The 10,902-nt window shown below is 42.2% G+C and overlaps 3 protein-coding genes across 10 annotated transcripts in view; all 3 read left to right on the top strand.

Moving 5' to 3' along the window:
• Positions 1-3,516, top strand: part of add2 (adducin 2 (beta)) — a 20,448-nt gene extending 16,932 nt beyond the window's left edge. For 2 of the 7 annotated variants that reach the window (XM_034872277.1, XM_034872283.1), the window contains 3 exons: positions 888-974; positions 1,900-1,911; positions 2,100-3,516. In XM_034872277.1, coding sequence (XP_034728168.1) covers positions 888-974; positions 1,900-1,911; positions 2,100-2,359 — 359 coding nt within the window. In that variant the 3' untranslated portion in view covers positions 2,360-3,516. The remainder of the gene's footprint in view (positions 1-887; positions 975-1,899; positions 1,912-2,099) is intronic. The other 5 variants (XM_034872278.1, XM_034872280.1, XM_034872279.1 and 2 more) reach the window with 5 other exon arrangements.
• A 118-nt stretch (positions 3,517-3,634) lies between these two features.
• Positions 3,635-8,732, top strand: snrnp27 (small nuclear ribonucleoprotein 27 (U4/U6.U5)). Of its 2 annotated transcripts, none has more exons than XM_034871639.1 (6): positions 3,635-3,879; positions 4,953-5,079; positions 5,867-5,961; positions 6,079-6,158; positions 8,029-8,093; positions 8,441-8,732. In XM_034871639.1, the coding sequence occupies exons 1-6, from the start codon at positions 3,843-3,845 to the stop codon at positions 8,493-8,495; spliced, it is 459 nt and encodes a 152-aa protein (XP_034727530.1). In that variant the 5' UTR covers positions 3,635-3,842; the 3' UTR covers positions 8,496-8,732. The 2 variants fall into 2 exon arrangements, with proteins under 2 accessions (XP_034727530.1, XP_034727529.1); XM_034871638.1 differs by having other exon boundaries at positions 5,864-5,961.
• An 811-nt stretch (positions 8,733-9,543) lies between these two features.
• mxd1 (MAX dimerization protein 1) overlaps positions 9,544-10,902 on the top strand; it is a 15,467-nt gene continuing 14,108 nt past the window's right edge. The window contains exon 1 of the mRNA XM_034871641.1: positions 9,544-10,482. Within this exon, the coding sequence (XP_034727532.1) occupies positions 10,416-10,482 (67 nt within the window). The 5' untranslated portion in view covers positions 9,544-10,415. The remainder of the gene's footprint in view (positions 10,483-10,902) is intronic.

Raw genomic sequence — 10,902 nt, 5'->3', positions numbered from 1 at the left:
AGAAAAACAGACAAAAACACAAGGAGGCCAATGAAAAAGGGAAAATGAACCCAACTAAAAACCCCAAACCACAACACAGTCCCACAATAAGCTTTCCTCAGCGTGTTCCATTTCTGTGTCTGTAGCTTTTGAGGAAGGGGGGGGAGGGGGGGTGTGGCCTTGACCAACTGCCTCTTTGCTCATTTGAAAGCCATGATGTGTCTCTCTCATGGAGGCGGCCAAATTCTCTGGGCGGGCAAAGCAAAGAAAGGGGAGGTAACCCTTCCTCTTATGACCTCATAAGGAGCAAGATTAACAGATCGGCCCATCTGAGCTTTCATTTTCTCAAATGCAGAGCAGAACACCCAGGGCTTGGTTTACACCTAGCACCATTTCTAGCCACTGGGGGACCAAAGGCAGGCTGGGGGAACGCATATTAATGTCTCAGAAAGTAAAATGTTTGTACCATGGGCCTTTAATATGCTACCCTTCACTTTAAATAATACTGCATTTCACATTTTCTTCTGACTGTCTTAAAGGTGCCGTGTGTAACAAATTAAATGCCAATTTAGACTTTCAGTTTCAAATTAAAATGTCTGCCAGGTCATCACTTATTCCATCATCTTTCATTGTCAGAAACTGCTCTGCCTGTGCAGTCTTTCACCCTCCTCCATGTTGGGCTGTAAATACGGAGCGGATTTGCTGCTGAATTCTTGTTGCATGGTACAAAATGTTTGAAAATGTACAGATACTAATTTTTTTAAGTTAACAGGCTACACACAGCACCTGTAAGCAAGCTTGATGTCACTTGTGACTGTCATGTAAACCGTGTTCACAACTCTTACTTCCTGGACAGCTGAACCCTCACTGTCTCTCACTGTGTGTGTATTTGTGTGTATTTGTGTAAGAAGGGGAGGAGGTGGAGAATGACAAGGTGTCTCTCCCCGCTAACTCCCCCACAAAGGGCCCCCCTCCCAGCCCCCCTCCTGTGTCAGGTGAGGCTCAGCAGACTGTCTGCCCTGCTTGCTTTGCACGCTGCCGCCCCGACCAGCAGCCTGCCGCGAGTCTGACGGGGACTCATGTGGCTCCTCTCATGCTTCAAATGCCCACTGACAACTGGGCTTGGCATAGGGCTGGGGATCGTTCAAAACTTTTAGGATACAGATACCAGTATTGTGATTTCTACAGGTGGGAGAAAAAAATTGAAACGGCATAGTATCGCAATATTTTCTGTGGCAATACTGTACCGATACACAGACGGCAGGTATCGACCTGTTATTATATACTGTATGTGTTGGTCAGTTTGTCTGCTTGGCATCAAATCAATTCAATTGAAGTGAGATGAACAAACAGATGTTGACAGAGTTTCCTTTTGGGGACATAATTTGAAATTGGAAAAAATATGAAGTAGGAAATAAGGTAATAAATTGCAACATATCGCAGAATATTGCAACATGTGCTTTGTGATTTCAATACCAACTTTATGAAATCAATTTTAACAAAACAATTACACCATTACACATTGTATTACAAATTTTTTCATTTGTTTTTTAGCTACTACTACAGGAAACCCGTCTCTGTGCGTGACGTCAGCCAATCACCTGCATAATTAGATCTCGGTAGAAGCATGCTGCATGCTTATTGGCTCACTGATGTTGGTGAGATTTACTCCTTAGGTATTAAAATTGAATGACGAGGCATTTTTTGTTACTCAAGGCATTTCGGTCGATGCCTAAAAAGTGTTGAATTTGGGACCCAGCCCTACTTACACCTGCTTAATGTAAATGGAATGCAGACATCACTTCTGTTGCCTTACAGTAGCTGTGTGTGCATTTACATTTAGCACATTTCAGCCCACCTGTCCCTGTACCAACTGTACTGTATCTGTTGTATCGGTCTGTGCTCCACACTGATTCATAGGGCACACTTCTGGGGCTTTGGTCTTGTCTCACTAGTAAGTACAGAGAATGACAACCCACTTCTCATTAAGCGAGAATGTTCATCTGCAGTGACATGTCTAGCATATGTAGCTTTGAAGCTCCACCTCCACTCAGTACTCTCTGTCTGGTTGCTGAATATTCTGTCTTGCTTTCTTTTCTTTATTATAATCCTCGGAACAGAAGAGGCAAAGACGGACCCTCCAGCCATACAGAACGGCAGCGAGGAGGAGAAGCAGACGACAGAGGAGCTGGAGAAAGGGATGAAGGCTCTTTCAACCAACGACACCACCTCCACACCTGCTGCTCCTCTGCCCCCTAAACCTCAAGGCGGCACCCCGGAGGGCTCACCCTCCAAGTCCCCGTCCAAGAAGAAAAAGAAGTTCAAGCCGCCGTCGTTCCTAAAAAAGAGCAAGAAGCAGAAGGAGAAAGCCGAGACCTGAGGCGTTCGTGCACACCTGGCCAACACCTGAAAGATTTCGTGGTGAATGCCGGAGTAAGCAGATGAGTCAACCACACCAGATCTGTTCAATCACAGTCAGTTAACATGTCACTCACAGACACGCTGTACGAAATTTCCTGCTACACTGGTACTCACTGATCTGATCTAAGAGGTGATTCATCTTCAGCACGTTAAAACACACTGATTATTTCACATGCTATTACCCAGGTCGGATACAACCCAATATTTTGACGCGCACACACACACACACACAAACACACACACACACACACACACACACACACACACACACACACACACAGAGTTCCTGCATTACTCATGTCTTATTTCCACCTGTTGTGCTATGAAACAATTCATTAACTTCACTCTATAGGCATTCAAACACTTTCCTTTCTAAAACTGGGATTGCTAGTGTGGTCGTGTGCACTTGTCGCTCCGAATTTGTTTCATACCATTTTTTTTAAATCCACAACTTTGCAAGACACAGTGGAAATTGAAGTCTCCTTGAGTTATGCACCTCTTATATATGTATAGGCACTTGACATATGTATATGGACATTCTAGTATGTTGCATTTATTCATCATCATAGGCATTCTAGTCTTCTAGTCATGGTTTAGTTCTAATTCTCAGATAGATGTTGCAGGTGTACTGTGTGCAGTACATGTAGAAATATACTGATAGCTACTGATTGTGCTCTTCTGAATGCTGGTTTTGTGTAAAACTATCAACCTATTGACGTTATTGCAGCAGGAAAGAACAAAGAAAAAAAGAAAGCCAGGAAATATGCTGACTCGCAACAAAACACAAGTCGCTATAAATGCCTCTGCTACCCCAAAACAGGATATAGCATTAAATCAATTTTTGCTTGTCAACGCAGTTTGAAACCCAGTAACAGAAGATACTGAAGGTACTCAACATTCCACTTTCCCGCCATTTTCTTTTAAATGTATGTATGTGTGAAAATTCCTCTTAAGAGTTGTGATTACGTTCTGTCTTAACCAGTAGCTGTTATCAAAATGCTGATGTGTGATGTTTGCTCATGGTTTTAATTTATTTTATATTACAATGTATAAGTGAGTGTTGCAAGGTTACCATGTATCAGTCATTAAAGATCAAGTTTGATTTAAAACCAACAGCTCATTAAGTTTATGTCTATCTTTCTCCGCTTGGCTAACATTTTGAACTCCGGGTGTAATTATTAATTTAACAGCCACAATAGTTGTTTAACTAGCATGAAATATTAGGTTTAGTGCACTGATGACGACTCTCCTCCTGGGCGCTAGAGGGCGCTCATCCGCACCAATATCACCGGAAGCTCGCGTGTAAAAGACAACAGCCTTCCTTGAAGTTGCAGCCATTACTCTAAAGAAATACCCACAGTTTGTTAATATTTCTCCCCTCAAATTGAGTTCTATTTAGTGCTACATTGACCTAAGAGGGTAACTTTTGATCCATTGGGAGAATGGGCAGGAGCAGGAGTCGAACTCCTCCGAGACGAGGTAAGAAACTAACGATAGACCTTAACGTTAGCTAGCTCACATAAACGGCATCATCAGATGCTTTAGGTTTTAGCTTCAATAACGCTATTTAATGTTATTTTACACTGGGAGAAAGCAAATATGTTAATGACAAGATTATAATAAACTTATTTTATATCCCTTATACAGACTTTACACCTTAAAATGTGACGTTATATTATGACGCTTGAAGGTCAGCATGTTTGTCGACTAACGTTACCCGTTCCTTAATGGAGCTAACCGCTAGCTAGCTAGTTATTTACGTAACGCTTGCTTACTTATCAATTATTGAACATAATTAGCGTTATTGTTTAGGTAACACGTTTTCAAAAGCTATGTAATAATGAACTACTGTGTGTCGTAGAGACTGGCTTCGGAGTAATGGCGGGCTGAGTATGTGGAGGCTAACAGAAAGTTCTAGAAGCTATTTGGCTGTTTTTTGTAGTTTGTGTGTTTTTAGCTTCAATTTTTGAGTTGCAATAAATATTAAGATAAATATCGGATTGTAAAAACATCAGATATCATCAGCTGATTGAATATACCTTATTTCTTCATCCCTGTAGACCATTTGAGACTTCTAAATGATGCCATTATTATCAAATGATCTAATGCCGTGGTGATAGTTAGTAATAGTATGTATTTATTTTCTTTATATGAACACAATCAAGGCAACAGTGGCAAAAGGACTTCAAGAAACCCCTAGGGGTTTATAGAAGGAATTTCAGTTAAAGAAATTACGTAATTAGGTATCTTTCATGTAGCACAACAACACCATGCTCAGATGTTCTTCCATAGTCGGCCGAGTTCGACCTGAAGTGATTCAAAGTTAAAGATCTGGTATTATATCAACAATAATATATGTATACATACTGTTAATATTGGACTCTCATGGTACCACTGACATTCGTACATGTAGCAGTATAGCATGTTTAAACCACGTTTCAGAGAAGAGCAACACAGTAAAGAAGGGAATCTCTTCAATTCTCTATTTAGAGAATAATAATAAAATCCCCCAATTTACTGCTAAAATGATTTTGTTTCCTCCTTCCCTGCAGAGAGAAGGCGTTCCCGCTCAACTTCAAGGGAGCGCGAGCGAAGGCGAAGGGAAAAGGAGCGCTCTCGAGATCGGGACCGTGAGCGGCGGAGGAGTCGCTCACGGTCTCCTCACAGGAGACGTTCAAGGTGAGGAAACGCACCGTTTTGGGGAACTGTACAGTAGTTCCCTCGCTTTGTGGAAGACGTGGGTGTACATGTTTGGGGGTGAGGCTGGGTTTTGGCGTTTTCCAAATAAAGGAATGCAGTTTCCCCATACATTTGGTTTCTCTTTTGGGGGATTTGTCTCTATGTGTTTTGCGTCTCTTTGTAGTCGCATTGTCTCTTTTCAGTCACTTTTGTTTCCTTGGGGGTTGATGTGGGTCTCTTTTTCCATCATTTTGGACCATTATCTTCACCAAATTTGTCTAAAACATTGTAAAAACTAGAGCAGATAGTAAATAACTTGGACTCAAACTACAGTCATTAAATCCTAAACCTCACAGCGGTGGGGAAACCCATGCTGCGTGGGATTTCTCCTTCCTCAACATTATTGTGTGTGTGTGTGTGTGTGTGTGTGTGTGTGTGTGTGTGTGTGTGTGTGTGTGTGTGTGTGTGTGTGTGTGTGTGTGTGTGTGTGTGTGTGTGTGTGTGTGTGTGTGTGTGTGTGTGTGTGTGTGTGTGTGTGTGTGACCTAAATTATGAATGCAACACTTTTGTTTTTGCCCCCTCTTTTTCATGAGCTGAACTTAAAGATCTAAGACTTTTCCATGTCCGCAAAGGGGTTATTTACAAATCTATCTAAATCTGTGTTAGGGAGCACTTCTCCTTGTCTGAGATAATCCATTCACCTCACAGGTGTGGCATATCAAGATGCCAATATATGCCAACAATATTAATCACTTGAAGTGTCTGTCAATTGTGTTCCTTCCAGCAGGTCTCCCCCCCGACGTCATCCCTCCTCCTCCACCTCCCCCTCTGATGAGGGCAAACACGCTAAGGACAAGTCAGCAAAGCCCATTCAGATCTCGGGTATTGGATTATTAATATATTTGCATTACAGAGTGTAACATTAATATAATGTCCCTGTGCCTACTCTATCTGTTGTACTTTTATGTCTCAAGTTCAAAACCATCTTTTTTTTGACAGAGGAAGACATGCAGGGTAAAACAGAAGAGGAAATTGAGATGATGAAACAGATGGGATTTGGTTCCTTTTCCACCAGCAAGGTAGGGGCATGAGGCTGTAATACGCTGTGCAGCCACAGGGAGGGGCACTTTCTTTCTAACACAGCCCATTGCATCCCACAGCTGAACTGAAGATGGGCACACGGTTTGTTTGCATTCATCTTTGTGGACTAGACTCTGGTCCAGTGGCCTGGCCCTACCAGACTCTGGTCCAGTGGCCTGGCCCTACCAGACTCTGGTCCAGTGGCCTGGGCCTACCAGACTCTGTTCCATCAGCCTGGGCCTACCAGACTCTGATCCAGTAGCCTGGTCCTACCAGACACTGGTCCTTTAGCCTGGTCCACTAGCCCGGTCCTACCAGACTCTGGTCAACTAGCCTTGTCCTACCGGACTCTGGTCCAGTAGCCCGGTCCTACCGGACTCTGGTCCACTACCGAGGTCCTACCAGACTCTGGTCCTTTAGCCTGGGGGGGCACAACATCATGGCCCCCAACAGAACTCAACAAAGATTGTTCCTGCTCAGGCTTTAACTTCTGGATATTCGGCAGCGTTGCCACAACGGACCAAAGGGCTTCGCTCGCCGCCGTTACATAACTACAACTCAGACTAGAACGCAACCTCAACGTCCTCATTCTCCGCCGCTCCCTCTGTTCTGATTGGACAGGTAAGGATTGGCCAGAGGAAACAGGCAAATTTAGCACAAACCCGGACGGAGTACTGAAGGAAAATGAAAATCAAGAGGAAGTACGTAGGAGGGCAAAGTCAGGCTAACATGCAACTGCTTTACAGTAAAATTCTTCAAGCAGCTTCCAGCGTAATCCTTTAGATCCTATTCTCAGCTGCTCAGTGTTTCACAGTGAAGCAGCTGTAGACGTCATGTTCAAAGAAATGGTGTGTTAGCTGGGGGTCAACAGGGGGGCAAGGCTACTTACCAAATAAATCAATAATTTGACAAAAAATAGTGAAAAAAAAAAAGGATTTCATTGATTTAAAAAGGATTGTATGGCTTCCACTTTGTCTCTACATTTTAAACACAGCGTTCCCGTCTGTCACCCAACACCCCAGTCTCTCCTCCTCCTCCTCCTCCTCGCTTGGCATCACACCTGTAACACGGTGTTGCAATGTAACTTATTAACACTACGACTGAAGTTACCACATAGTGATTATATACTGTGTATAAAATCTTGCACCACGTATGCTGCTGTTGCCTGGACGACCGGATCTTGCTCCACTTTTTGCGACGGGTGATAAATAACCCAAACTTCTTTCAGCAGATTGCTGGTTGTCCTTCAGAGTGATTAGAACTCTGCCATGGCAACGGTCTGTTATGAAGAATTAGCAGAACGCCGTCAGATTCAACCAGCCGTGTAATAATGAAATGGAACTCCTTTGTTGATAGAAATTTTGGAATAACTGTCTTGGTACTCTTTGCAGTAAATCAAACCATCTCCGCATTATGGAAAGCATATTGGACAAGAAAGATGTAATTGCGGGGCTCAGCCAGTGTGCGCTCCATGTAGACCCGGATTCCAGTCCGGCCTGCGGCCCTTTGCTGCGTGTCTTCATCCCCTCCCGCCCCCACTTTCCTGTCCATCCACTGACACTATCTACAAAAAAAAAAAAACATTTTGGAAACTGCCACCATGGTTTTGTATAACATTGCATTGTACAGTATATTTTCTTCTGTATTTCAGTTGGATGATTATTGTAGTTTATTGTATATGTACTGTATATATTGTAGTTTAAAGTGGACTTGCAATGACTTCTTTTCCAAATGATCTTCACAAAGTAGTTTTGTGAATAAAAGGAGCAATGGAAGTCCCACTACATTTAGTAAATTAGTAATGTGTTTAGCTGGAGCTGTTGACATGATGATTAGTATGTGAGAGGCAGTAACGTTGTTCTCAAACAGGGGAAGAAGACTGATGGATCTGTTAATGCCTTTGCTGTCAATGTGACCATGAAGAGAAAATACAGGTACGTCAGCAAAAACTTGACAAAAAATAAAAACCCAAATGTGTCTGTCTGGTTCATGCTGCACATATAGCCACAGACATTGGGAATGGTTTGATAAGCCCGTGATTATAAAGTGATCATTTCTGAAGTTATTGTTTGACGCTGTCGGCCATGTTGCTGAGTCAAAGTGTCAACTTTTCAGTCCCCTCACCGCATCAACCGCTGTTAATGTGTAGCCAATCACCTCTGCAGGTGTTTCTATGCAGAGCTCCCGGCTCTCCTATTGGTGCTCGATGATGTAATCTGCAAGTGTTGCGAGGGTAACAGTGATGTAATGTTTTCTTATATATTTGTTTCCTTTCGTTTAGGCAGTACATGAACAGAAAAGGTGGATTCAACAGACCACTGGACTTCATCGCGTGAAAGTATCAACAGCTCATGGTGAAACCTGAGAAGCTCCCCCGTTCTCCCCGTAAAGTAGAGGATGAGATTGTACTATTTGTTATTTCAAACCTGTTTTGTGTTATGCAATAATTCTGTATATAGTTTTTTTTTGGGTCTCCTGTCAATACTTAACTGTGTTTGAATATTGATAGGAGACACAATACATTGCGCTTTGTGTTGACATGTATGGGGTTGTATTTGAAATAAAGGCATTTTTAAATCGTGTGATTGTGGTCCCAGTTATGAAATATAAATTACATGGAAGGCAATTTTGTAATAATTGTCAATGTTTTAACGCTAAGATTTAACATTTTCTAAATTGATGAACGTGATCAAAGTATTACTCCAGTAATACTAAAACTGACAGTCTAATATAACTTATTCTACACTTAGATGTATTACTTGGTTATGCCTTATTGTTGCTTGCAGGTTTTTCTGGTACACCAAATTAAATGTAGGTGGTGTTTTCTGCAAGCATATACCATTGGTATTTTTGTAATGTAGTTATTAAATTTAGTCCTTGATGGAGGACGTCTTCCAGCAGATAAACCCGTTCAATGTTGTCAAAGTCCAGGATGTTTTCCTGCTTTAAAGTGGGCATCCGTCTAGTTTTTAAGCTAGCTTTTCTGTAACGGAAAGCAGTGTGCGTGCGCCTGCGCTGATATATGCTTTGTGATAAGAGAAGCGAGGGACCAATTATAAAGAGAACTGTGAATCGGGCCAATGCGTGTTCGCGAAATGAGACAAACAACAGCACGGCAACCAATCATTGCCATACACCGCGAAACAGCATGGCAGAGAGGTGTGTCTTTTGTCAGAAGCAGGTAATGTCACGTTAGCTCGTGGGCATTTCGGCCAATAGTTCACAAGTTATCAAATAGCAACCAATCAGAGCATTGGAGCTATGTGCTTCCGCCAATGACAATTAGAACCACCATGGGCGGGACTGAGCATCAGTGGCAGTCGGTTCGCCCAATAGGAGCTTCAGTTGTTATGCCCTGTACCCAATCACATGCCAGGATAAAGAAGCTTGGTGGTGAAGTACAGTAGTAAGCTGTCGTTCAGATCAACAAGCCACTATCTTGGAAGCAGTTTGATAAACACTCACTGTTCCTCAGTTGATGTCAGTCGTTTTTAGCGATTAACCGACACTAGCTAAACTAGCCAGCCACATAACGTTAGAGGTTTGATGACATCGTCGGTTGAACTTTAAAAGACAATTGGCTCGTTTTTCTATCCATTTCACATCAGGCAAGTCGGTGACAACTGAACAGCCAACGATCTTGTTTTTCATTGGCTTAATATTTTCTATACAAAACCGAGCTAGCTAGCGAGAACTTTTTTTTAAATCGTTTATTTGGCAACTTCTCACTAGTGCTAACGTTAGCAAACACTGTTTTTTTGCCATTCAGATCGACTTATTTTTTTTTTCGCCAAGCAGCTCTTCGTTTTGTCAACAAGCCGCTTTTTCTCTCTCTTTCTCGAAGAACTGACGTTAATTTACCTTAAAAACCGACGATATTTAGCATTTAACAGTGTGCTTAATAAAGAGGGCAAAGCAACCATAGCAGTTGAAGAAGCGTTAGCGTCAGCTTTTACCAGCCAGCTAACCAAACCCTTCACTAGCTAACGTTACTTGAACCATTTTACCAGTCCTATAGAAACGTCTTTCACTGGTTGGTGCTGTATTCAGGACATTTAACTTTTAAATTGCCCGTTTGATATACTGTAAGAGTAACTATTTAACGTTAGCTAGCTCTCGGTTTAAAAAAAACAACAACCAGCAACTGACAGAACAGCAAGCCACCTGAGTGTTAGCAGGAGACCAGTGGTTGGACCTAAGGCGAGTTGTGAATCCCTCATCGGCTTCTTATATTATTATCAGTGTTATTGTTGAAAATGGCGGCGGTCGGAATGGTGCAGATGTTGATCGAAGCAGCCGAGTACCTTGAGCGCAGGGAACGAGGTAAAGTGTATTGTTTTCTACGGTCTCTTTTATATATGTGAAAACAACCCACCCCCATAAATTAGGCTAATTTATGCCCTTGTTATTTTTCAAGCTAAATACTAGCTTTAAATACTTTTGCTGCCCTTTGTATTCTTACATGAAGTAACCTGGCAAGGCATTAAAAACAATTCCATTAAAGAATTTTGCACAATACAGAAGAATGCAACGCCTACGCAAAATAAGTGCTAAGCAACCTCAGTATTCTGAAAAGTTCGGGTTATACTGCAAATGTGCATAACGCGTGCATTTGGCTTTCTAATGAAAGAATGCATGTGTGGCTAATGCAGACAGATGTGCAGGGAGACATTGGGCGTTTCTCAATATGTGTTCTTCTATGGACTTGTGTTCTTGTGTTCTTGTGAAACGTCATGTTTGGTG

This window comes from Etheostoma cragini, chromosome 5 (assembly GCF_013103735.1).
Source record: "Etheostoma cragini isolate CJK2018 chromosome 5, CSU_Ecrag_1.0, whole genome shotgun sequence".
NCBI classification, from domain to species: domain Eukaryota; kingdom Metazoa; phylum Chordata; class Actinopteri; order Perciformes; family Percidae; genus Etheostoma; species Etheostoma cragini.
Note: the sequence above shows the minus strand (reverse complement) of the source record. Positions and strands in the feature narration are given on the sequence as shown.

Bases quoted from the DNA above. Each gene is read 5' to 3' on its own strand.
- snrnp27 (XM_034871638.1), top strand. From the start codon at position 3,843: ATGGGCAGGAGCAGGAGTCGAACTCCTCCGAGACGAG. The intron at 5,080-5,863 runs GTGAGGAAACGC...TGTTCCTTCCAG, and splicing joins CCTCACAGGAGACGTTCAAG to CAGGTCTCCCCCCCGACGTC. The intron at 6,159-8,028 runs GTAGGGGCATGA...GTTCTCAAACAG, and splicing joins GTTCCTTTTCCACCAGCAAG to GGGAAGAAGACTGATGGATC.